The sequence below is a fragment of the Sorex fumeus genome, unplaced genomic scaffold (genome assembly GCF_029834395.1).
Source record: "Sorex fumeus unplaced genomic scaffold, SorFum_2.1 ptg000063l, whole genome shotgun sequence".
Lineage (NCBI taxonomy): Eukaryota > Metazoa > Chordata > Mammalia > Eulipotyphla > Soricidae > Sorex > Sorex fumeus.
In genome coordinates, this window is record NW_026606120.1 from 74012568 (window position 1) to 74039305 (window position 26738).

Below are 26738 nucleotides of genomic sequence, written 5' to 3' on the forward strand. Positions count from 1 at the left end.
GGAGTTTCCCGATCACCCCCCACTCCTACCCCGCCCCCACCCCGAAGCCTTTTTTTTTTTAATTTTTGGGCCATACCTGGCAATGCTTGGGGGATACTCCTGACTTTCCACTCAGTAATCACTCCTGGCAGTGCTTGGGGACCATATGGGATGCTGGGACAGAATCCAGGTCAGCTATATGCAAGGCAAATGCATTACATGCTGTGCTATCTCTCTGGCCCCAGGCATTTTCAACTGTGACTTAAAAAATTTGTTGCTGTTTGGGCTATGCCCGATGGTGCTCAGAGGTTACTCCTGGTTTTACACTCAGGGATCAGTCCTGGTGGACTTGGGGGACCATATGGGTTGCCAAAGGTCAAACCCGGGTTGACCATGTGCAAAGCAAGTGCCCTACTCGCTGTACTATCTGGCCCTTCAATTGAATCCCTTTAAGATGTCTATTCATTTTGGTATTTCGGGCTACACCCAGTGGTGCTCAGGGCTTACTCCTGACTCTACTCAGGCATCACTCTTGGTGGGGCTCAGGGTATCATATAGGGTGCCAGGAATTGAGCCCAGGTGGGATCCATGCAAGGCAAGCACCCTATCCCCTGTACTATCACTCCAAATCTGTTTTTAAGAGTACCACAAATTGGGCTAGAGAGATAGTACAGGGGAATAAAGTCATGCAGCCAATAATCGTTCAATTCCCAGAACCTCCAGGAGAGAACCCTAAGTCCACCGGGTGTGGTCTAAACCCCCCACAATCCCTAGAGGGAAAAAAGTACCATAAATCTTGGCCCCACCTCAGAAATCTAATGTAATTGATTTGACTTCGTTTGGGTGTGGTCAGGACATGAGTTGTTCTGAAAGTTCCCCTGATGGGAACTGTTTTCATTAGAACCTTGACTAGCTGCCGGCTTCACCCATTGCTGAGTCTGTCTGATGTCTTGGAGCACTTGCTCCCGAGGTTCCAGTTTCCCAAAGTCTCTGCCCTTTTTATTTCCAGCTCTCTCACCCTCCACCCTCCCCAGTTCTTCCCCCTTCCCAACCAACAATCCCAAATCCTGCCCAGAGAGGATGTTACCAAGGCAACCAGCTTAATCTAGTAACTGTGGCATGTGCTGGGAGGGGAGCCCTCCCTTCTCCCCATTTGGTTCATAAAATGCCTGGGTTGCTCCAAGTCACTTTAGCCAAGTCACTTGTAGCCCCTGGGATATCGGGGTGGCCAGCAGGGAGCTCAGGATACATCACTTTGTTTGAACCAACATCCTTGACTGTCTAGTCTAGGTATTTCTTCATCAAATGATGCTCTCCTTTTCATCTGCTCCCCCTGCACATTCACAAACAGATGGGTGTGCAACGCTCCATCTCTGTGAACACATGTTCTAGCATACATGGGATCAGATATGCACAATGACATGTGTATAGTCCGCGCCTTGTTCAGTGCCACCGCCACTCTCACAGCCTTTAGCATTCCTGTTCCTGCTTGGTGCCAGTGAATAAAGGTGACACTGGGTCCAGAGAGCCTCAGCCCAGCCAGAACTTGGCGCCACTGCGCTCCCTCGCTATCCTCCCGGTGATTTGCTTACACTGTGCTTTTCACTAACTTTCCCCCCAACACACACACACACACACACACACACACACACACGCACGCACACTGGCGCCCTCTAGAGACAACGAACAGCATGTGCTTGGCATGGGCAGCTGACTCAGGGTGCAAATTTAGCACTTTTCCCCACTCCTCAGCTGCGGAGCGCTGGGGGTGCTATGTGCTGGCTGATGTGGGTGGGCCATCCTGGAGATGGAGCGATGGAGTGCGTGTCCAGCGCTGTGCTTTCTCCTGCCGCCAACTCTCTTCAAGTGCCCCTGTGCACCCCTCCCCACGGCCTCCTGCTTCTCCTCACCCTATCTAGACCTGCCACAACCTGCTGCTCCCTGCCTGGCTCCAACCTGCCTGCCATTACCTGCCCCTCGAGGCCAGGCCCTCACCACCTTTTATGCCCTACCAGAAAGGGCAAATGGGCACCGCCCCTGGCACTCACACCCATTCGCCCAATAAGAAGCCGGCTCTTCTCCCAGAAAGAAGATAAAGACCACACACTCTTGTGAATATGACCACAGAGCAGGCTGCCAGGGCTGAGAGATGGACACCCAATCAGCGGTCCTGGGGAGCCCTCACCTGGATACAGGTAGGTGGTTCCGAGCTCCGGGGAGCCCTCACCGGGACACAGGTAGGTGGAGCAGAAGACGGGCCAGGTGAAACAATGCTGAGTCCCGGTCAGTCCCCCTCCCCGCACACTCCCGGCCAGGACTCGCCTCCACAGGGCAGTCGCTCCCCGCCCCAAATGTCCGCCACCGCCCTGAGCCCGGCCGCACGCGGGCCCACTCGCCGTGAGCCCCCGTGCCCCGGCTCGCGAGTCGCGGGCCCGGGGGGCCGGCCCGGGCAGGGCGGGGCGGGGCCTGGCGCTGGGGGCGGGCCCGGGGCGGGGCCTGCGGCGGGGGCGCGGTCTCGGCTCTGCCACCTTCCCCCGCGGCCAGGAGCGCAGCCGCCGCCGCCGCCACCGCGTCCAACGCCCGCTGCCTCTGTCGCCGCAGCCCGGCCCAGGAGCACAGAGCCGGTGGGGGGGGCCCTGGCCCCGCAGCTCCCCACCCTCCGGGCCGCGTGCGAGCTGCCGCCGGCATGGGGGGCTGCTGAGAACGGCCACTCCTGCCCGCTGGCACCTCCCCCGGCCACTGGCCACTGGACTCAGGCCAGCGAGCCTCGACCACCTCGCGCCCCCCGTCCGGCGCCTGCCACGGCCCCGCGATCGGTCCCCCACCCCCGGCTCTGAGCACCGTGTCCCCGCCCCCCCCGCCCGCGCCTGGGACACCTGGGTCTCCCGGCGGCCCCGGAGGACAGGGGCGGGGTGGGGGGGGCATGAAGCCGCTGGAGAAATTTTTGAAGAAGCAGACGTCGCAGCTGGCGGGGCGAGCGGTGGCGGGGGGTCCCGGCGGGGGTCCGGGTTGCTGCGGCGGGCCCGGAGGGGGCGGGGGCCCCGGCGGGGGCGGCGGGCCGGCGGCGGGAGCGCGGCCGCTGCAGCGGCGTCAGAGCGTGTCTCGCCTGCTGCTCCCAGCTTTCCTCCGGGAGCCCCCCGCGGAGCCGGGGCTGGAGCCGCCCCCCGAGGAGGAAGCCGGAGAGCCGGCGGGGGTCGCCGAGGAGCTCGGCGGCGGGGCGCCCTGTTGGCTGCAGCTGGAGGAGGTGCCCGGGCCCGGGCCGCTCGGGGGAGGGGGGCCGCTGCGCTCCCCTTCCTCCTACTCTTCCGACGAGCTGTCCCCCGGCGAGCCCCTGACTTCGCCGCCCTGGGCCCCCCTGGGCGGCCCCGAGCGGCCGGAGCATCTCCTGAACCGGGTCCTGGAGCGGCTAGCCGGAGGGGCCACCAAGGAGAGCGGTGCCTCAGGTAAGGAGCGGGCTCCTGTAGAGTGGCCGGGGTGGAGGGTCGCGTGGGAGAATGGGGCCAAGGCAGGCCCGAGCCTCGGGTGTCACCTTGCCGTGGTGAAGCTGGGGAGGGGGTCCATGCCAGGACCAGAAGGGAAGTGACAGTCCCAGCCTCTCCCCAGCAGCCTCACCCACTGGACGAGACAAGACGCTGAACCCTCCTTTTTCCTAAACACCCTCTTCCATCCCCCGCACATTTCAGCTGCTCCTTCTAGGGCCCCAGATCAGGGCCTAAGGCACAGAGATGGAAGCTGCCACCTTCCGGGAGCCCCCAATAACGTTAGAAGCTGGGGCTGGCCTCCTTGGGGGCCAGTGACAGGCAGGCCCCGGCCCCCAGCTGCCTCTCGGTTCAGGAGAAGGGTTGTAATGCCCTCAGCAGCTGGGGCAAAGGGGGGCGTTGGAGTTGCGGGCTGGTGCAGAAGGTGTTTGTTGAAGGAGAGGGGGCTCTGCAGAGATCATGGGCCTGCAGCCTGCTGGGGTCCTAGCCCCCCCCCCCCCTCCATTTCTACCCTTCTGGATGAGGGCCTCAGCGCATGGCCTCTTTAAAAAAAATCACAACCACACCCTGAGAGGCTTAGTCCCAATGCGATGATGCTATTTCACCACTCCCCACCAGCACCCCTGCTAGGGGGAGGTGGAGGAAACCGATGCCCCAAATTGCCAGTTAGTAGCTGAAGTTGAGGTTTCTCGTGTCACTCTGGGCATTGCACTAAGCCCATCAGGGTCTGGGGCCTGGGAGCCCCGGCAGAAGACCTTGGAGGGAGGGGGGGTTCCCCCTTAGCTTCTGGAGGACCTCTCTGCCGCGTGCCCTAATCACGCTGTGTGGAATGGGGCTCCACTCCCTGGCTTTGCTCCAGACCTGGGCCCTCTTTTTTGGCTCGGGCTGGCATTGCCCTGGGGAGCTGACACCTTTTGGATTTAATTAGAAAAATATCAGACACACGGAGCTCTCCTAACCATAATTTCCCGCCTACACCACACACCCGAGTCTCTGTGACACATTCCCTGGGGAGGCTGTGCCTTGGCCCCGCGCCTGCCTCGGAAGAGACAGACGCCACCAAACGGTAGCCCCCAGAGCAGCGACGCCCCCACTCTGCCCTGGCTCCTTTGCCTCTGGCCTCAGCTCAGCTTGGCTCAGCCGGGAGAAGAGCACTGGATGCATGTTGGGTGACCCCTTTCCATGTCCCCATTCCTGAGCTGGCAGTCTGTCTGAGGTGGGCCTCAGAGACTCAACTGTGAGAACCCAGCAGGAAGGCCAGGAAGAGAGAAGTAGGGAGAAACAGTTTCCCCTCTTCCACTGGTCTCCCCTCTTCTACGGGGGCCCGGTGCTTCCCCGAGGAGACCCTGCTCAGTCAGGTGACTGCCAGCCATATCATCTGGTCAGGCAGGCTAGATCCCCTGACTAACTGGTTTGGGGAACCCTGCCCCAAACCCATCTCAGAGTGACAGAGTCAACCTAACCTGCCCTGCCGACCCTCTCCAAGATAACCAGGCCACCCGGGGCTGAGGGAGTAGGGGACGAGCGGGAGTCAGCCCCGCGCTAAGCCCAAGTCTCTCAAATGTCTGAGCAGCCTCCTCAGATCAGGAGCCTTTGCCCCTGGTGCCCTGTGTGTCTCCCACACCGTGAGGAAAGTACTGAGCCTCAAGATAAGACTCTTCTTCAAACCCCAGACAAGTCCTTCCCAGCTCAGGGCCTCAGTTTCCCTTTTGTGAAACGAAGAGTAGAAGTACAGGATCTCCTGTTGGTTCTCCTCCTCCACCTTCGGGGCTAGAATTGGGTGCTGGGGATGAGCCCTCAGAAGCCTGGATTCTGTCTAGGGGCAGTGCCTGGGGACCTGGCCCTAACCCGTCCTGATGAGGACACCTGGCTCCCTCCCTGGGCCCTGCCCCACCCCAGGGCTGGCTGCAAGTCAGGGCGACCTTGTACCTGGCTGACTGGCTGGGCCAGGCCCCATGGGGGTGTGGAGGGGCAGAGGTGGTGAGAGGAGCCACTCCCCTCCGCCCTTCCATCATTAACCCTTCCAACTCTGGGCATTCAGAAGACAGGGCCTCTAAGGGCTTGGGGATCAAAGAGAAGGCAGTTGCTCCCTCTCCTTGTGAGGAGACTGGTTCTCACCTGCCCAGTTGGAACTCAAAGCTGTTAGGGAATCAAAAAGGGAGAATAAGCACACACACATACACACAGCCACACATACCCATAGACACACACTCACCCATAGTCACATTCAGTCATGCACACACACATTCACACTGTCACACACACACACACACACAGTCCTACGCAGTCACATACACACTTAGACTTACATACTCACAAAGTCACTCTCACACACAGTCACATACATTTATACACTCACTTATACACTCACATAGTTACACACAAACATACACACACACAAACACATACACAAAATCCTCTGCGTTGGGAAGTTCTCTTGATCTGTAGCACGGTCTACCTCTTTTTTTCAGGCAGATTTCAATCTTGATGTATTATCTGACCAACCTCCCACACAGCTAAGAGAAAGTGGGAGTGGCCTTCAAGGGCACCCCCCTCCTTCCCTCCAGCTGCCTTGGCAGCTGCCAACCCCCACCCCCGCAGCGGCTGCCCAGAACCTTCACACACACACACACACACACACACACACACACACACACACACACACGTGCGCTCGTATGTGTGCATGTGTGATATATGTGTGTTTGTGTGCCGAACACCATGGGGCATGTGTGGCTGGGGCTCTGGCCTGGCTACCAAGAATTGCTCTCCGAGGCAAGAGGTGCGGTGGCAAGTGTCCAACCAGAAGAAGCCTCCTGAGAGCAGTGGTACCCATTGATCTCCACAGATATCCTGCTGGATGACATTGTCCTCACCCATTCTCTCTTCCTCCCCACGGAGAAATTCCTGCAAGAGCTACACCAGTAATATCCTTTCTGTGGAACTAGCCCCGTGGGAAGTCCGGAGGAAGCCACTTCCCCCTCCCACCCCCCATACCAATCCCAGGGTCAGGGTTTAAGTTTCCCTAGCAAACACTCTCAGGTTTCAGTCCAGCCTTTCTTCTCACTTTTCTTCTCCCTACCAGTCAGTCGTGTGACTTGAGGCAGCTCCTCAAACCTCCTGGGGCCTCAGTTTCCTCTTTTGTAAAGCAGAGGGAGGTGGCACCTGCCCGCCTGCCTTGGGGCAGCTGTCTGAGGCAGAGGGCAGGGTGCTTTGGAGACTGCAGGGCCCTGTGCAAGTGTAAGGTGCTATTATTCTATTAAAAGTGCCTCTCTCCCTGCCGAATTACTGCTCTAAACATCTGGTGGCCCAGCGAGTTATTGCAGGTTGTGATGTAAACATCAGGGCACGCCTGGGCCTTTGTAGGGTGGGCTAGAGACGAGCCACTGGCTGGGCTATTCATAGGGTCTCCTGTAAACACAGGGCTGCTCGCTGAGTTATTTTAGGAGCCGATTGTAAATGGCAGCCTGTGAGTACAGTATCACAGCTTCTCTCAGCAACACCGGCCCTGGCACGAAGGGATGGTCAGGTTTGCAATAAGCCCTGTGGTTTCAGCAGCCAATCAGAGGCCAGGCAGGGTATTCTCAAGTAGGATATAGAGATCTGGGAGCTGGATGTTGTGAGGAGGTGCCACCCCCACCTGCTCTCAGCAAAGCGATGGGATGGGTGGGGAGGGGGGTGCTGACTCCTTATACGTTCCTTCTCCCTAGAGAAGATCGATCCGGGGAGGTGATTGAACCTCCCATTGCCTCCCACCTTCCTTCCCAGACTTTCCAACTCTGTCTGCCCCGCTGGACTTTTCCTTAACTTCGGGGTCAGCTTTATTTGGGCAGGAGGCCAGGAGGGTCCGGAGGGGCTAGGGCGGAAGCAGGCCTGCCTCGCCATGCTCCTGCACTTCTTAGACACCTACCAGGGGCTGCTGCAGGAGGAGGAGGGGGCCGGCCGCATCATCAAGGTGGGTGTCAGAAGGGATGGCGGAGAAGCAGGCCATCAGCTGCGAATTGGGCCTCTTTGGAGGAGCCAGGCTTCTCTCCATGTCCTAGCTGAGAGCGTTGATGTGGAGACCCTGTGTTGGTCTGGAGAGCAGGGTGCTGGGAAGGGACCCCGGGCCTCACCTCCTTTCTCTCTGCGCCCCAGGACCTGTACTTGCTGATCATGAAGGATGAATCCCTGTACCAGGACCTCCGGGAGGACACACTGAGGCTGCACCAGCTTGTGGAAACAGTGGAGCTGAAGTGAGGAGAGGGCCCAGGAAGGCAGGCCCCTTCCCGGTCCCCACTGTGTTCCTCTGTTACTGGGGGTGCCTCCTGCCTCTGGTCTTTGGGTCCCAAGACAGGTTTTTGGAGCTTTGTTTTGTTTTGTTGTGTGTGTGTGTGTGTGTGTGTGTGTGTGTGTGTGTATGTGTGTGTGTTGGGGGAGGGGGCGGGGCTCACAATTGGCAGAGCTCAGGGATTACTTTTGGGTTCATGATTAAGAATAATCATTCCTGGCAGAGCACAGGGGACCATATGGGGTGGCAGGGATCAAACCCAGGTCAGCTGCATGCAAGATAAGGGTCCTAACTACTCTAATATCTCTACAGGCCCTGGGGTTTGGTTTTGGTTTTGGGTCACACCCAGATATGATCAGAGCTGACTCCTGGCTCTGTGTTCAGGGACACTCTTGGCAGGCTTGGGGGACCATACTGGGTGCCAGGGACCAAATCTGGGCTGGCCACATGCAAGTGATAGTATAGCACCTTACATCATGCGAGCACCTTCCCCTGTGTTCTCAAGCTCCCCACCCTCACTCCCAATTACATTTTCTTTTTGTGTGTGTTTTGGGTCACACCCGGCGATGTATAGGAGTTACTTCTGGTTCATGCACTCAGGAATTACTCATGGTGGTGCTCAGGGGACCACATGGGATGCTGGGAATCAAACCGCGTGCAAGGCAAACGCCTTACCTGCTGTACTATCTGAAGCCCCGCCAATTACAGTTTTATTTCAGTCACTTTCTCTTACTGCAGAGTAGCACAAGCTCTGTTTTCAGGCAGGGTTGTTTTTTTTTTTTCTTTTTGGGTCACACCTGGCGATGCTCAGGGGTTACTACTGGCTGGCTCTGCACTCAGGAATTACTCCTGGTGGTGTTCAGGGGATTCCAGGATTATCACTCAGGCCCCTCTGGGCAGTTTTATGCCATTCTCCCATCCATTCATTTAGTCCATTCAACGGTAAATATTTAACCACTAACACTTCAGGGAATAGAGGCCTGATCTGGAACTTCTGCTGATCCGCATGGAGTTAAGGTTTTTTTTGGCCATTTGCTGCTTCCAAGTTACCAACATGGTGTTTCCAAATAGGCAGTTAGGAAAAGGTTTAGTCCGTGCAGGTTCAAGAGTGTGTGTGTGTATATATATATAAATATATATATATATATATATATATATATATTTAACTTTTTAATTGAATCACTGTGAGACAGACCATCACAAAGCTGTTCATGATTGGATTTCAGCCATAAGGTGTTCCAACACCCACCCCTCCACCAGTGTATATTTCCCAGCACCAGTGTCCCCAGGTTCCCTCCCATCACCCCCAACCCCCACCCCCGGCCTGCCTCTATGGCAGGCTCTCTCTTTCTTTCTCTCTCTCTTCTTTCTCTCTCTCTCTCTGAGGGCATATTTTTACCAGATAAGTAGGATTGGTATAAATTACCCAAAGAGTATAGAAAACAGTAAAAATAAGAAAGATCTACTTTTTTGTGTAGTTTGACTGGACACATATTTATTTCCTTTTTTGTGTGTTTTGTGTGTATGTGTGTGTGTGTGTGTGTGGCCCACAGACTCTGTGGTACTTGGGGGGGCTATGTCGTGTGTAGGGATGGAACATAGGCTTCTACATGCAAACACATGCCCCCGTTCTTTGAGTCATCTACCACATCCTTTTTGTTTGTTTTTTGGGCCACACCTGGCAATGCTCAGAAGTTACTCTTGGCTCTGTGCTCAGAAATTACTCCTGGCAGTGCTTGGTGGGACCACATGGGGTGCTGGAGATGGAACCCAGGTCACAAGCGCCCAACCCACTGGACTATCACTTTGGCCCTGAAGCAAGAAAATTTGTATTGAAACTTAGAAAGATGTGAGAGGAAAGACTGGAAATATGTGGAGAATACAGGCTGGGACAGAAAACCTTTTTTTTTTTCTTTTCAAATGTTTGTGTTTAAAAGACGGTTGCAGAGACCAGAAGATAGTACGGTGATCAGAGCTCATGCCTAACATGTGCCAACTGGGGTCTGATTTGTGGCACCACGTGGTTCCCTGAGCGTTGCCAGATGCAACCCTGAGCATGGTTGGGGTGGCTGATGATGACTCATGGCACCGAAAGGTCTGAGCAGCGCTGCATCCTCAGGTCCTTGCATTGAACTGCTGGCCCTATTGGTGGGGCCCCACTGGTGAGGCCTCTGGGTCTTTTGAGCACTGCTTGGCAGGCATTCCCCACCCCAAGGCCCGAAAAATGTCAGCTGCAGACTAGAGGTGTGGCTTAAATTGAGGATCACATGCTTTGCATATTAAAGGATCTGGGTTTGATGTCTGGCACAGCCCCCTGAGCACTGCCAGAGAGGTCCACATGCATTTGACAGATTTTTTTAAAAGTCAGCGGGCCATGGACCAGAGCGATAGCACAGCGAGTAAAGCATTTGCCTTGCATGCAGCTGACCCGGGTTCAATTCCCAGCATCCCATATGGTCCTCCAAGCACTCCTAGGAATAATTCCTGAGTGCAGAGGCAGGAGTAACCTCTGAGCATCGCTGGGTGTGACCCCCAAAAAAGGGGGGGGCCAGATTCTCCCTAATTTAGCAGCTGGTTCTCGTGAGCTAAAGCAAGCAGATTTCAGAATACCACTTGAATCCATCTAGCCAGCCGCCCACACCCAGCCACTGTCCACCACCCACCGTCCAGCTTCCACTCATCCCTCTGGCCCTTGCAGTATTGTCTCCGCCCCACCCCTCCTCCGCAGACCTCCTGAAGGCCCCTTCATCTCCTTTCACCTGCATATTGCCACAGTCTCCTCTCTCCGGCTTGAGTTTAGGGATTTGTGTCCCTCTTAAGATAGCATCAGAAAGATTTTTCCAACTAGACATCAAGTTCCTGTCCCCAAAACAGCCACAGGGTCCCATTGTCTACAAAATTGCCACAACATCCTCACATGGCCTTTAGGGTGTGTTTTGCCCTGTCCTCTGCTTAGCCTTCCCATCTCCCAGGGCCCTCCTGGCCAATCCCCCCACACCCCCAGCACTCCTGGCCAAGCCCCCCTCCCCCTCCCCTTCCCTAGGCTCCAGTGTACTCGCGCCTTTCTGCTGTTACCCGTGTGGGGCCCACTCACAGTGACAGCTTCCCAGTTCTCCTTTGGGGGGGGGCATCCTTCCTCCTCTACCTCCCCACCCTGCAGCACACTCCTTGTGCCTGTGCTCTTACCTAACGCCTCCCGCCTGGTGTGAGAAGCAGCTGTGCGCATGTCTGTCTCCCTCCCCAGTCTGTGAAGTCTCAGCACATTTCAGCAAACAGCTGATGACCTACACCTACCATGTGCCAAGCACTGTGTTCATCTTGGAAGATAAAAACCGGGGCCGGAGTGTTAGTACAGCGGGTGGGGCGCTTGCCTCGCACGCAGCCAACTTGGGTTCGATTCTCAGCACCCCAGATTGTCTCCTAAGTCTGCTAGGAGTGATCTCTGCGTGCAGAGCCAAGACTAAGCCCTGAACACCACCAGGTGTGGCCCCAGCACCCACACCCACTCACCTACCCCACCCCCTGAAAAAAAACCTTAGTAGGTAGTACAGCTGGTAAGGCACTTGCCTTGCAAATTGCTGACCCAGGTTTTATTCCAGGTACTACATACCCGAGTCAGACTAGGCGGGATCACTGAGCACAGAGTCAGGAGTAAGCCCTGGGCCAGAGAGATAGTACAGTGGGTGGGACACTTGCATTGCATGCAACTGACCTGGTTGGATCCCCAGTATCCCCCAGCGCACCAGGAATATTCCCTGAGTGCAGAACCAGGAGTAAGCTCTGAGCAAAGCTGGGTGTTATCCCCCACTCAAAAAAAAAAATAGAAAACAGAAACCTAACTAAGAACTCAGCACAGGGACCAGAGAGATAGTACAGCAGGAAGGGCGCTTACCTTGGCCTCCTATATATATGGTCTCAAGCCCACCAGGAGTGAAGTCCGAGTGAAAAACCAGGAGTAACCCCTGAGCACTGCCAAATGTGACCCCCCAAACACACACACTCACACCCAGTCCTCAAGAGCTCTCAGTCTTATAGATGAGATGCAAATACAAACATTAACTCATGTAGTTAAGTTATTAATTTATACTAGTTGAGGCAAAAAAAAAAGTGACCTTTTCTGTTGGTGGGGTGAATCTAAGAGGCATTCAAGGAAGAAGTGGCACTTCATCTGGGCGACTTGGACAGTTGGGTCAGCCCCTTGGGTCACTGTCTTCTCTTCTGACCCCCTTCCCTATTTCCTCCACCCGGTCCAAGTACCTTGGACCCAATCCTGGTGTCCTTGTTGGAGCCTGCCTGCCTGGTGCACCCAGGCCTGGCCACGCTTCCTGATGCTCTGTGTGCCCATGCCAGGACCCCAGAGGAGAGCCAGCCGCCCAGCAAGCAGGTGAAGCCCCTCTTCCGCCATTTCCGCCGGATAGACTCGTGCCTACAGACTCGAGTGGCCTTCCGGGGCTCTGACGAGAGTAAGTGCGGGCCTTGGCGGAACAAAGCCAGCGAGGGGCCCAGGGGAGGTAGAAGGGAGCCAGTCCTTTCCACAGCTGCTTCCATCGGGGCCATCTTGGTGGGGGCATGGGGGGTTGAGGGGTGCCAGGGTGCTCAGAGGGGACTGTCCAGCACCGTGCTCTGCCGTCGATGAAAAGCCGCCTTCCTGTCTCTGTGCAGTCTTCTGTCGGGTCTACATGCCAGACCACTCCTACGTCACCATCCGCAGCCGCCTCTCGGCCTCTGTGCAGGACATCCTTGGCTCTGTGTCCGAGAAGCTGCAGTACTCAGAGGAGCCAGCAGGCCGAGAGGAATCCCTCATCCTGGTGGCAGTTGCCTCTTCTGGAGGTGAGCACAGGGGTGTAGGCGGGGCAGGGCAGAAGAAGAGCTCATAAGCCTTGGGACAAAGGTCAGGACTGAATTCTAGGTCTTGGCTAGAACTACAGGTTCAGCTTCTTGAAGCATGTCCCAGGATACCACTGCCAAGCATCACCTGGGAACTTGTTAAAAATGATGCTCGTAGGGCCGGATCCATAGTACAGCGGGAAGGGCATTTGCTTTGTATGTGGCTGACCTGAGTTTGTTCTCCAGCATCCCAGATGGTCCCCTGAGCACTGCCAGGAGAAATTCCTGAGTGTCGAGCCAGGAGTAACCCCTGAATATCACTGGATGTGACTCAAAAAGCCTAAATAAATAAATAAAGATGATTGTAGGCTGGAGAGATTGTAGAGTGGGGAGGGCATTTGTCTTGTGCGCACCTGTCCAGGGTTTGATTCCTGTCATCCCAGATGGTCTCCCCAGCCCTACCAGGAGTGACTCCTGAGCAGAGTCAGGAGGAAGCCCTGAGCACAACTGGGTGTGTACCCAGAACAAACAAAAGAGCTTAATTTCTGGGGCAGGAGAACTCAGTGTGGTGTGTATGGGGCTGAGTTCACACGCATCTATCTATATTCTCCTTGGGCTTTGCATGTGGGAAGTCTGGGTTGATTCCTGAAGCCCTGAGCACAGCACTGGGAGTTGTTCCGAGTACTATTGGGAATGACCCCCAAAACAAAGTATTTCTGAATCAGGGAGATAGCCCAAAGGGCTAGAGAGTATGCTTTACACTCGAGAATTCTGGATCTGTATCACAACACCAAATGGTCCCCTCAGCAGCCCTGGGGGGGGGGGGGTAACTCCTGAGCACTGACAGGTGTGGCCACCCAAAATTAATACAAAAAAATAAATCCCAAACCCAAATTAAACAAACCAGCATTTTATCTAAGCTCACACCAGGCCTATGGGGTCAAAATGTGCATTTCATTCATTTTTTTATTGAAAAAATCTGGGGGGAAGTCTGGAGCGATGGTACAGCAGGAAAGGCACAGCTTACGCATCCCCATCATCCTATATATAGTCCTCTGAGCCTTCCAGGAGTGATACCTGAGCACAGAGCCAGGAGTAAACCCTGATCATTTCTGGGTGTGACTAAAATCTGAAAATAAATAAAGAGGTTAGAAGGCTGGGACATTTGCTCTCCATGTAGTATTCCTGGATTCTACCCTTGCCACTGTCTCCTCCCCCAAGCACTGCCCCCAAAACAAATTGAAACAAAGTGATAAAATTCATGAATTTACAAAGTCATGAGAGATTGTAAGTGGCAAATAAATTGTAATGCTTAAAAATTTTAGACAAATGCCGCATGAACTGGTGGGAAGCTGAGCCCCATTAGTCTAGAACAGAGATTGCCAAGCTTGGGCCAAAGAGGTAGTACAGCAGATAAGGCGGTTGCCCGGCCTGTGGCTGACCCAGGTTCAATCCTGGGCACTCCACATGGGTGTCCCCTGAGCACCACCAGGAGTGATCTGTGAGCACAGAGCCAGGAGTAAGCCCTGACTACAGCTGGGTATGGCTCCCAAACCTACAACAACGACAAAAATACAGAGATTACCAAACATTTTTTTTTTGCTTTCTACCCCCATTTTTTTGCTTTTTGGGTTACACTCAGAGATGCACAGGGGTTACTCCTGGCTCATGCACTCAGGAATGACCCCTGATGGTGCTCAGGGGACCATATGGGATGCTGGGAATTGAACCCAGGTCAGCCTCGTGCAAGGCAAATGCCCTACCTGCTGTGCTATTGCTCCAGCCCCTTCCTACCCCTTTGAAAAAAACTGTATTCCACAGCCTCCTGGAAATCTACCTGCTTGCTTTGTCTTGTTCTTGAGCCATACAACAGTGCTCAGGGGCTGCTCCTGGCTCCCCCTATCCTTCAGGTGCTGGGGGACTAAATGGTGCCAATGATTGACACCCCCCACCCTACCTCTCCCGTGCAAAGCAGGAGATCAGCCCTTGAGCTCTCTCTTTCCAGCCCCTGGCAGTCTGCCTTGTTCTAGCCAACAGAGAGTGCTTAGCAATTGCCCCAAGGATGCTACAGCCCCCGGGTGCTTTCCGGCACTCTCAAAGGAAAAGGCTGGTCCAAAACCTGTGGGTTGAGAGTTTATGGGACCCCCGAGGGCTGGGGTGTCTCTGTGCCAGTGGTGGCAGCCCCGCTTTCCCCTGCAGAGAAGGTCCTTCTCCAGCCCACCGAGGACTGCGTCTTCACCACGCTCGGCATCAACAGCCACCTGTTCGCCTGCACCCGGGCCAGCTACGAGGCCCTGGTAAGAGCTCCTTTGTGCAGCCATGGCTGGGCACAGGGAGGGGCGGGGGCAGAAACTTCTAGAGTGGAGCTTAGCCCCTGTGTCCTTCCAGGTGCCCCTCCCTGAGGAGATTCAGGTCTCACCAGGGGACACAGAGATCCACCGAGTAGAGCCAGAAGACGTTGCCAACCACCTTACTGCCTTCCACTGGGAGTTGTTCAGATGTGTGCACGAGGTGGTTACTGAGGCTGGGGTGGGCAGGGGACACTGCAGAAAGCTGTGGTATGTGGAGGGAGGGGCACTGATGCTAAGAACCCGGGCTCACCTGGAAGCCCCCACAATCTGAAATAGAAGGTGCTGAGGGCGCCCCCTAGGGGAAGATTCAGGCACTGCTACCACCAAACCTGACCCGGCTGGGGCGCTCTTATTTATTTTATTTGTGTATTGTTTTTTGGGGTCACTCACCCAGCGGTTTACTCCTGGATCTGTGCTCAGGGAATCATTCCTGGTGAGCCTGAGGGACCAGCTGGAGTTCCGGGAATCAAACCTGGGTTGATTGGCCAGTGCCTTACCCGTTGAACTCTCTTTCTGGTCCCAGTGCAGTCTTTTATAGAAATAGCTGCTGGGGTGGCGATGGCTCCGGGGGGCCTCTCCATGGAGCCGGGCTGGGCGCAGGCTTTGTACGCAGAAGGCTTGGAGTCCATCCATAGTACTACATGTTCCCCTGAGCTCTCCTAGGAATGGCCCCCCTCTGTGTATGTTTTGTGTGTGTGTGTGTGTGTGTGTGTGTGTGTGTGTGTGTGTGTGTGTGCTTTATATGGCTGTGTGCAAGGCAAGCCCCTTGCCTCCTGCAGTCTCTCTGTGGCCCGTCTATATACACTTTTAGGATCAAGGATGTGGCTCAGTACAGAGCACATACCTTGCATATGTGAGGCCCTGGGTTCCAGCCCGGGGAGCTGCAAAACATAATTAAAAAAAATAAATCTACTCAAAATAAGGCAGTGCCAATCCTGGCTGTCAGATGGCTGTGGTGAGGATTAGTCAGCCTTTGCAAATGCCTCAATAGCTGGTAGAATATTAATGTCGCTTCTCTTCTCGTCCCCCTCTTCTGTTGCATTCTGTCCACCCCCCTTTTTTTTTTCTTGCTCTCCTGTCCCCCCTCCCTCCCCCCATTCTCGGCTCTCCCGCCCCCGCCCTCCTGCCTGGCCCTGCGCGTCCCCCGCGCGCCCCCCGCGCTGGCTGTCCCCCGGGGGTGCAGCTGGAGTTCGTGGACTACGTGTTCCACGGGGAGCGCGGGCGCCGCGAGACCGCCAACCTCGAGCTGCTGCTGCAGCGCTGCAGCGAGGTCACGCACTGGGTGGCCACCGAGGTGCTGCTCTGCGAGGCCCCGGGCAAGCGCGCGCAGCTGCTGAAGAAGTTCATTAAGATCGCGGCCATGTGAGTGCGGCCGGCCCGGAGGAGGGGGCGGCGGACGGCCACGGCCACGGCCACACGCGCGCGTGCGGCTCACCCGCCCCCCCCCACCCCCGCAGCTGCAAGCAGAACCAGGACCTGCTGTCATTCTACGCGGTGGTCATGGGGCTGGACAACGCTGCCGTTGGCCGCCTGCGGCTCACCTGGGAGGTGAGTCCGGTTGCTCGACCTCGCGTCCAGCGGGGCTGGCCCAAAGCCGCCTCCTCCAGGTGTCCGCCGGGTGTGCCCCCGCCGGGTGTGCCCCCCCCCCCCCGCAGGAGACGCCTTCTTCTGGCAGAGGGGGCCAGGACGCGCACAGCGGGGGCCCTGGATCGTGTCCTTCGCCCATCAGGGGAGGGGTCCAGGCTCCTTGGCTGATGCCCGCCCCGGACATCCCCAGGCCCGTTCATTCTGCCAGGCGAATTCCACACCCCCCCACCACCACCACCCGAAGGCCAGCTTCGGGCTCCTTGCAAAACTCAGGCCCTTCCCCCCACCTGCTGTGAGTTGATTCAAAACCATCCCTGGGAAACCTAAGGAGCTCCACTCCGACATTCCTGCTCCTTCTTTCTCCCGCAGAAGCTGCCAGGGAAATTCAAGAACTTGTTCCGCAAATTTGAGAACCTGACGGTGAGTGGGTTTGGCTCTTGGCACCCATTGGCCTGGGCCAGCAACTCGGTGGCCAAGGACCTTCCTTTGGAACTTCTTTGGAACTCGTACCCCGGTTCCAGAGATCCCACTTCCCGCCCCTCCCCTTGCCACCACTAGGAGGCCCCTGGGGAAGGATTGCTGCCTCATTTTACCCCAAGGAGAGAGGAGAGAGGAGAGCAGTCCAGCCCTGGGCCCCCCTGCTAGTCGCTTATGTGATTCCCGTGTGACCGGGGCTCTGTGTAGGGTGGAGGGAGTGTGCGGTTGGAGGATCGCAGGTGGACACCTGGCCTAGCGGTGCCCTTCTCCCCAGGACCCCTGCAGGAACCACAAGAGCTACCGAGAGATCATCTCCAAGATGCAGCCTCCCGTGATTCCTTTCGTGCCGCTGATCCTCAAAGGTGAGGCCCCTCTGCAGCCCGGCCCTTCCAACCCCCTTACCTTCGCCCAAGTCACCTCCAGACGAACCCCCCCCCCACGCATATACACACCCCACTGGAGGGGCCTGCGGGAGGCGAGGGGCCCTGGGCCGGAGCTTCCCTCCTTCCCTCCCTCCCTCCCTTCCTCCCTCCATCCCTCCCTCCCACTCATGTGGGACCCCTGCCCTGTCCCCTAGACCTGACTTTCCTGCATGAGGGGAGCAAGACTCTTGTCGATGGCCTGGTGAACATCGAGAAGCTGGTGAGTGGCAGTGCCAGCCCTGAGTCCCACAAGTGGGGAGGGGTTGGCATGCTCCCTCCACCCCTCACCCTGCCTCCTGGCACCTCCCTGGGATCACAGCCTTGCCCCATGGCGCCCAGCTTGCCTGACAGACTCCCGGCTGTCTCCCTGGTAGCATCTCTCTGGCAAGCCACCCACGGGTGGCAAAGCTGGCAGGCAGCTTGGGGGCCACTCTGCCTCCACCGCTCCGTGTCACCCCCTCTTTACACCCTCTCCTTTGATTCTTTTTCTTTTCTTTTTCTTTTTGGGTCACACCCGGCGTTGCACAGGGGTTCCTCCTGGCTCTGCACTCGGGAATTACTTCTGGCAGTGCTCAGGGGATCATAGGAGATGCTGGGAATCGAACCTGGGTTGGCTGTGTGCAAGGCAAACGCCCTACCCGCTGTGCTATTGCTCCAGCCCCTCTCCTTTGATTCTTTAGGGACCTTTCAGACTCGGTCTGGGAGGGGGTGAAGCCGAGGCAATTGGCGGCGGGGGGAGGCGTGTGGGTGAGGGACATATTCCTGTGGCCCTCTGGGGCTCATTCCTTTCCCATCTCCCAGCATTCAGTGGCCGAGAAAGTGAGGACTGTCCGCAGGTACCGGAGCCGGCCCCTGTGTGAGTAAATGCTCGTAGGCGCGGCCGGGCCAGGGCCCACCCCCTGCTGCACTGCCTCAGCGGGCGCGTGTGGCGAGGAAGGGGGTGCGTCTGGGAGCCTGAACCCCTCTCCCTGCTGCCTCCTGTTCCCCAGGTCTGGAGATGGATGCCTCTCCCCATCACCTGCAGATCAAGGCCTACGTGCGCCAGTTCCAGGTCATCGACAACCAGAACCTCCTCTTCGAGCTCTCCTACAAGCTGGAGGCGAACAGTCAGTGAGCACGGGTTTCCGCGAGACCCCAGGCTCCAAGGACACCTGGCACTCAAGCACTTTGTACCATGTCCCGGCCCACCTCCGGCTCCTGTCCCTGAACCAACTTCCTGCCCACAGGCAAGATTTGGGAAGATTTCCCCCGACCCTCAGGCCTTGTCCACCCTGCTGAAAGCGCCTGCCCCTTGCTTCCTCAAGTCCAGACCACCAGGGAAGGCGGGCAGGGGGCCACTCTGTCTGCACCTGCCCTTGCACTCCGGTTGGAATTGTGGGTGCGTCAGGCAGACTTCCTCCCCACTTCTCCTCTGGCTCCTCCCTAGGCTGACTGGGACCCCCCTGGATGTGCCCCCTGGAAAGATGTGTGTGTGTGTGTGTGTGTGTGTGTGTGTGTGTGTGTGTGTGTATATGTGTGCGCGCGCGCACGCGCAGTGGTCCTTCTGTTTGGTGCTACCCGTGTCCTCTCTACCCCGGGCCAGTGAGGAGGATGTGTGCTTTCCCCACCCTGTCACTTCCCTGCCGTCCCAGGCTGTTGGGAGAAGCTGCAGGCAGCAGGTGGGAGGGGTTACTGGGCAGCCCTTGTGAGTCCCCCAGCCGAGCCGCACCAAGGAGAGGGTGAACGATGCTCAGGGAAACAGGCCTCAGTTGCCTCCAGGACCCTCCCTCTGCAGTGCAGTGGCGTGGGGTGCGGCAGAATCAAGAGCGAAGGGTACCCACAGCCTCCACCCCGGCTTCTGGGGGTGTCTCACTGCGTGGAAGGGAATTGCCGTTTCCCTTCTGGCTCCGGTGAATGACCCCACAACACCACCTTTGCCCTTCTCCCTGTCTTGACCCTCCGTCTGTCCTCCTCATTACAACCGGGGTGGGGTGAACCCCTGAACCGGGCAGGCAGTCCCCCAAAAGTGCAGGGGGTAGGGGGAGGAATGGCAGAGCTGGTGAAGGTGAAGCTGGCCTCTGGCCAGGCCTTCAGCCTGTGTCCCCCCACCCCGCCCCGGCCTGCAGCAGTGACCAGGGCAGAAGGGCTGCTGGCGGCTATGGGCGAGGTTCCCCGCACTCCGGAACTGCCTCTTTCCCTTCTGAGGAGGCTGTGGTGGCAGCCGCAGCTGTTCCTGCTCTGAGGGTGTATATATTTTTTACCCAAAGCTCTGGAATTGTACATTTATTTTTTAAAACTCAAGGAGGGAGAGAACCTTGTACCATATGTAAACAGTGTATCATAGGTCATGTTGTACAGTCCCTTTTATACAGCCTCTGTCTTGTTCTTGTCCCCAGAGCCCCCGACCCCCACCCATGCACACACAGTCGCAGCCCGAGACCAGGGCCCCCCTTCCTGTCCCCAGACTCCTCCCTGCAACTGGCCGTGTCCCTCCCGCCGCCTCCCCACGTCCAGCTCCTACAGCCCTCCCGAACGCTGCCACCCCCTAGCCCTGCTACTCCCGCTCCCCACCCTGCAACCCACAGCTTTAACAGAGTGAACCCTGTGTACCGCCCCTCCCAGCTGTTGAAACTACTGGGTGGAGGAGAAGCCGATAAAGTCTCTGAATCAAGACTCCCGCTGTTCTTCCTTCTTTGAGCTGGGGAAGGACTGTGCTCCAGGTGCCTCGGAGGGGCGGTCCTGGGGTGACTTTGAAGGTGTCCTTAAGAGGAGATGTGTCCCTCAGTGTCTGCACTCAGAAGAGGGGAGGGGGGCCGGAGCGGGAGAGGCACTTGCCCTGCACAGGGCTGACCCGGGTTCAATCCTTGGGATCCTCTAGGGTCCCCCGAGCACTGGCAGGAGTAATTCCTGAGCACGGAGCCAGGAGTAACCCCTGAGCATCGCCAGGTGTGGCCCCCAAACAAAACAAACACGCAAAGACTTCATTCCTGGGAGATCTGGGATCCGGTCTGGTTGTCAGCCTGTAGGCATGTGGGAGCAGATGGAGAGGTCCCTGTCTGCGGTCTGAGTTACAGGGCCAGTGAGGAGCATGACCAGATCTGCCCACTGTGGACAGTGCCCGCACTTCACACAGCTCTGTGGACCCCAGTGTGCACAGAGGGTCCAGCAGGTGGCCTGGACCCAGCCAGCTCTAAGTGCCCTTGAAGCGCCCTTGTCCTTCCCACACACCTGCAGGTCACCTCTCAGTCTGTGCTCAGGATCATCGCCCTCCTGGGCCTCAAGGTTGAGGTCTGGGTTCCTTCCCCAGGCTCATGGCCTGTCTCCTGCCAGGTGAGTGTGTCGGCCCCTTCTAGGTATCTCCTTCACCCTCTTCCAGCTGTCTCATTGGCCGGTCCTATGGCCAGTGGCCAGCTCCAGGTCCTGGCCATCCCATTCGCAATGACTTGCACATGAGTACAAAGTCCAGCCTGTACTCCTGCCCTGCTGGGTGACCGTGCAGCCTTTGGTCTGGCCTCTTGGCTGCCTTTCTGGGATCCACTCTGAACCCTACTTCTTGCTCCTCCATGGGGCCGCACAGGGCTGTTTTCCAAATCTGAATTAGATGGGATGTGAAAAGAGGGTTGAAGCTGGGGTGGGGTGAGCACAGGCTTCAGGGGGTCTGCTTATATGTGAGGACCCCAGTGCATTCCCTGACACAATGCAGAGCCCCAGAGCACTGCTGGGTGTAGCCCTTAAAGCCCCGAGTATTGCTGGGTGACTCTGGGACCTTTGGTGCCACAGGCTCTGAGCAGCATGGAAGCCCAGTGACCCCCAGGAGAGTCCCCTCCACCTCTACCACACTCCCTAAAAAAATTGAGAAGCTGGAATGATAGTACATGGGTAGGGCACTTGCCTTGCTCATGGCCAAACTGGGTTCCATCCTCAGCACACCAGATGGTCCCCTGAGCTCTGCCAGTAGTGATCCCTGATCAAGAGCCAGGAATAAGCCCTGAGCACTGCCAGGTGTGGTCCAGCATCCCCCCGAAAAAAAAAAGAAAAAAGAAAAAGAAAGTTCAGAGAAAAAGTGGCAAAACCAAGTAGCAGGAGGATGTGGAGTAATCAAAATCTTGACACACTGCTAATGGGAGTGAGTGGTAAGATGTTCAGTATCTACTTGAAGGAACACCCAAGAGCAGCTGGAGAGATAGTCCAGGGGTAGGGTGATCACTAGGGTGTCTGACCCCAGTTCCATTCCCTATACCAAGAGGGGCCCTAAATTTCTCCAGAGTTACCCTGATCCACACAGCTGGAAGTAGCCCCAGCACTGTAAGGTTGGCCCAAAAAAACAAAGGGAAAAAATTAGGAAAAAGAATAGTCAAGAGATGTTAAAGCCCATGGTCCTCAGAGGACATGCCCAACAATGACAACCATTCACTTATGAGGAAGAAATTTTGTGGGTTTTTTGTTTGTTTGTTTGAGATTTTTTAGTCTTCTTAGATCACACCTGGCAATGCTCAGGGGTTACTCCTGGCTCTGTACTCAGGAATTACTCCTGGAAGTCCACAGAAACCATATGGGATGCTGGGGATCGAACCTGGGTCAGCCACGTGCAAGGCAAATGCCCTACCCACTACACTATCACTCTGGCCCCTGGTTCTGGTTTTGGGTCACACCCAATGGGACACAGGGTTTACTCCTGGCTTTGGGACACAGGGTTTACTCCTGGCTTTGTGCTCAGGAGTCACTCTTGCCCACGCTCAGGGGTCCTTATGTGGTGCCAGGGGTTGAGCCCTGGTTAGTTGCATGCAAGTGCCCTACTGCTGTACTGTCTCCCTGGCCCTAGTCCTCCTATGTTTTTTTTTCCTTTTTTTCTCTTTTTTTAATAATGTAGGAGTATTGCTATTTATTCAGCCATTGATTAAGCTGATTGAATTGGGCATGAAGTCCACATTACTTTTTTTTTATTCAGAATGTTAATTTTATTTTATTATTTTATTTGCTCGAGTGGGCCTAGTAACATCTCCATTTTGAGACTTGTTGTTACTGTGTTTGGCATGTTGAATAAGTCACAGGTAGCTTGCCAGGCTTTGCCGCGTGGGCGAGATACTCTCGGTAGCTTGCCAGGCTCTCCGAGAGGGGCGGAGGAATTGAACCCGGCTCAGCCGGGCTGGCTGCATGCAAGGTAAATGCCCTAGCGATAGCAAAGCAGTAGGGTGTTTGCCTTGCATGCAGCCAGCCCGGCTGAACCAGGTTCGATTCCTCCGCCCCTCTCGGCAAAGCCTGGCAAGCTACCCGTGTCATATTCAATATGCCGAGTACAGTAACAACAAGTCTCAAAATGGAGTTGTTACTGAGCCTGCTCGGGCAAATTGATGGACAATGGGAGGACAGTGTTTTGTTTGTTTATTATTTTATTATTATTTCCCCCACCCCGTTTTTTTTTTGATTCACCGTGAGATACAGTTACAAAGCTTTCATGTTTGAGCTTTGGTCACACAATTATCAAACACCCATCGTTTTCTTTCCTTTCTGGACAAGGTTTGGGCCACACCTAATGGTGCTCAGGGCTTACTTCTGGCTCTGTGCTCAGGGGTCACTCCTGGCCAGTGATTGGAGAACTATATGCGCTGTTGGGTCTTCAACATGGATCAGGTGCATGCAAGTCAAGTGTCTTAACCCTTAAACTATCTCTTTAGCCCCTTTGGATTTTCTTGAAGGCACCCACTTTTATTGGACATCTTACACATTTTGTGCATCAGCTTCATTCTCAGGCACTCACCAGAATGAGCTACACTTCACAGGTGCCTCCTGGGTATCTGGCATGCGCAAGGCAGTGCCTAACAAATGCAGTCAGCCAGTTAAAATTAGAGCCTCAGGGCCGGAGTGCGAGCACAGGGGGTGAAGATGCTTACTTTGCGTGGCCCTGACTGAGGTCCCATTCCCCATATCGCAGATGGTCACCTGAGCATTGCCAGGTAGGGCTCAAACCTTCCCGCTTGCATGTGCACGCACACACACACACACACACACACACACACACACGAGCCATAACACTGGAGCAGACACAGACTGGTGTTCTAGGAATTAAGCCAAGGAGATTCATCACTGGTCTGTGGAGAGAGGGTGGGGGACCATAAGAGAAAACTGCTGAAAGCTCTTCTTGAGGAGAACATGACGGCCAAAGCGTCGTGGACAAGCTTTGTGAAGTCTCACAAGCTCTGTGCCGCCCTGTCCTGTGGGACTAGAGACTAGTGGAGCCTTGGTGGAGAGGCAGGGCCTTCTCTGCCCTCCTCTGAAGAAGGTGCTGGTCACCCCCTCAAGGACTCCGAGCCCTAGAGCAGGGTCCTGGGGCCCAGGCCTTTGATATTTGTTTGCCTCCCCCAGGAGGGCAGAGGAAGTCAGAGTTGTTGCCTCATTCCCAGCTCAGCATCTTCGACCCCCTTTGCAGGTGATGATAATCGCTCGTGAGGGTGAGAGAACACAAGCCTTGCATAGGCGTGATCCCCAACACTAACAATAACAGAAACAACCAGGACTTGGTATTTGAGTGTTTTTTTGTTTGTTTTTGTGCTCACTCTCCTTGGCTTTCGGCGCCTCTTCTTTTTCTTTTTAAATCTCCCAAGCCCACCTAGGAGTCTCTTAGTCCCGTTTCCCAGATGAGAGACGAGATCTTGAAGTTTTCTCCACCGAGCTCAAAGAGGCCAGGATCGAACCCAGCTACTGGGAGCCAGGGCTCAGGGCGCAAGCTCCGCATGGTCAGGGCCAGCCCCCGGAAACCCCTGCCAGCTGCCCACCCAGGTGGGGCCTTTCCGTCCCCTCACCCACCTGTGTTCGACCTCTTTGTGCGGACAGTAACTGAGAGTCAGAGGGGTCTAAGGGCTCTGCGGAGGGTCGGGGAGATAGTACAGCAGGGAGGACAGTGGCCTTGCAGTGGCGATCCATGCCCAGCACTCCACATGGTGCCCTAAGCCACCAGGAGTGTCCCTGAACACCGCCCGGTGTGCCTTTCTCCCGCCCCCGCCCCTATTAAAAATGGGCTCTGAGGACTGTGTGGGAGAGAAGGAACTTTCCTAACAGCCTTGCATCTCCTAAACCGGCCTAGCCCCTAATGAAAAGGTGAAGATCAGGAGGCCTGGGAAGACCAGCTAATACCCTGCCCCCTTGGCACCGGCGGTGGAAAATGTATGCAGTGCCCTTTAGGTCCACTAGGTGTCGCTGCCGCAATGACGGTCTCCTCACCCTTGGGGCTGGGAGGAAGCAAATTGCCGCCAACGGGTGGAGTGTTACTGGGATCACCAGAAATCTCTCCCCAAGGTCTCACTGCAGGCAGGAATCAGACATGTGGGAAGACGGACTCTAAGTTTCCATTCTCGCCCTTGTCTGCTGGCCCTTTATGTTGTCTGAGGGGTGTGCGTGTTTGGACCGCACCCTGCTGTGCTCAGGGATTACTCCTGACTCTGCAATCAGGGGTCACTTACAGCAGAGCTCAAGGGACCTAATATGGAGAGAGGGATCGAGCCCAGGTCGACAGAGTATAAGGCAAATGCTTGCTTGGACTATCTCTCTGGCTCGCCATTTAGCAGTTAAACCGAATATACATACATGCATACATACATATATATGTAATAATAATAATAACGGGCTGCAGCGATAGCACAGCCTTGCACGTGGCAGACCCGGGTTCGATTCCCAGCATCCCATATAGTCCCCTGAGCACCACCAGGAGTAATTCCTGAGTGCAGAGCCAGGAGTGACCCCTGTGCATTTCCGGTTTTACCCAAAAAGCAAATAATAATAATAACAATTATTATTATTATTTGGGAAATCAAACCTGGGGCTTCCAAATGAAAAACATGCCCGGCCATTTATTTATTTATTTATTTAAATAAATGTAGGAGTGCTGCTATTTGTTCAGTCATTGATTTAAGCTGATTGAATTGGGCATGAACTCCACATTACTTTTTTATTCTATTGTGTCACTGTGAGATAGAGTTACAAAGCTTTCATGTTTGAGATTCAGTCATACAATGGTGGAACACCCATCCCTCCACCAGCGCACATTTGATGTCCCCAAGTTTCCATCCCCCCCCCACCCCGGCCACATCCCAGTCCTCACCCTGCTTCTTCTGTGGCAGACAATTTCCCCAATACTCTCTCTCCAATTTGGGGCATTATGTTTTGCTTGAATTGTCCCACCACCATTCAAGCCGATCTGCTATCTGCCAGGGCAGACGCTAGATAATTTACTTTCCATTGCTCTTTTTTTTTTTTCTTTTTGGGTCACACCCGGCGAAGCACAGGAGTTACTCCTGGCTCTGGACTCAAGAGTTACTCCTGGCGGTGCTCAGGGGATCATATGGGATGCTGGGAATCGAACCCGGGTCGGCCGCGTGCAAGGCAAACGCCCTGCCCGCTGTACCATTGCTCATTTTGAATATCATAAGAGATCATGTGATTGTAAATGTAAATTTCTAGATTGTAAACGGTTGGGTTCCAGAGATATCTCTGTATGGCACTAATCCATTTTGGGATTCAATTGGGAGTCTCTGCCGCCCATTTATTTATCATCCATTCTCTCTCTTCAGCTCATGACCATATTTTTTTTTTCTTTTTGGGTCACATCCGGCGATGCACAGGGGTTACTCCTGGCTCTGTACTCAGGAATTTCCCCTGGCAGTGCTCAGGGGACTATATAGGATGCTGGGAATAGAACCCGGGTTGGCCTTGTGCAAGGTAAATGCCCTACCCACTGTGCTTTTGCTCCAGCCCGACCATATTTCTTTAAAGGTATATATCTACTTACTATGTTTCTTTATCTCTCATTCATTTTTTTGTGGGGGGCGGGGGAGGCCCACAACTGGCCATCCTTAGGGCTTGCTCCTGGCTCTGCGCTCAGAAATCACTAATGGCAGGTCTTAGGGGACCATACAGGGTGCCAGGGATGGAGGAGGTTTGTGCCACACCCAGTGATGGTTCAGGGCTACTCCTGGCTCTGTGCTCAGGGACACTCCTGGCAATGCTTAGGGGATTATATGTAGTGTTGGAACTTGAGTATTGGGTTAGCCACGTGCAAGATAAAGTACCTTAACCTTTATACTATCTCTTTAGCCCCTCCTGAATTGTTTTGTTTAGTTTTTGGGTTACACAGGCCAATGCTCAAGGATCACTCCTGGCTCTGCACTCAGGAATCACTCCTGGTGGTGCTCAGGGTATGCTGGGGTATGCTGGGGATCAAACCAGGGTCAGCTGTGTGCAAGGCAAATGCCCTACCTGCTGTGCTACTGCTCCTGGATTTTCTTGAAGGCAGCCACCATTATGGACATCTTACACACTTTGTGCATTGGCTTCATTCTCAGGTGCTCACCAGAATGAGTCCTGTTCACTGTCTGGT

General features: G+C 55.4%; 1 protein-coding gene across 1 annotated transcript; it reads left to right on the forward strand.

Annotated features, from left to right (window-relative positions):
* Positions 1-2509: 2509 nt before the first annotated feature.
* Positions 2510-18794, forward strand: RAPGEFL1 (Rap guanine nucleotide exchange factor like 1). The gene is made up of 15 exons (XM_056126883.1): positions 2510-3422; positions 6304-6379; positions 7269-7410; positions 7593-7690; positions 12076-12188; positions 12388-12555; positions 14752-14849; positions 14941-15063; positions 16087-16265; positions 16361-16451; positions 16860-16910; positions 17242-17329; positions 17545-17609; positions 18191-18245; positions 18379-18794. The coding sequence occupies exons 1-15, from the start codon at positions 2903-2905 to the stop codon at positions 18501-18503; spliced, it is 1992 nt and encodes a 663-aa protein (XP_055982858.1). The 5' UTR covers positions 2510-2902; the 3' UTR covers positions 18504-18794.
* The last annotated feature ends 7944 nt before the right edge of the window (positions 18795-26738 follow it).

Bases quoted from the DNA above. Each gene is read 5' to 3' on its own strand.
- RAPGEFL1 (XM_056126883.1), top strand. From the start codon at position 2,903: ATGAAGCCGCTGGAGAAATTTTTGAAGAAGCAGACGTCGCAGCTGGCG. The intron at 12,189-12,387 runs GTAAGTGCGGGC...GTCTCTGTGCAG, and splicing joins CTTCCGGGGCTCTGACGAGA to TCTTCTGTCGGGTCTACATG. The intron at 16,266-16,360 runs GTGAGTGCGGCC...CCACCCCCGCAG, and splicing joins TTCATTAAGATCGCGGCCAT to CTGCAAGCAGAACCAGGACC.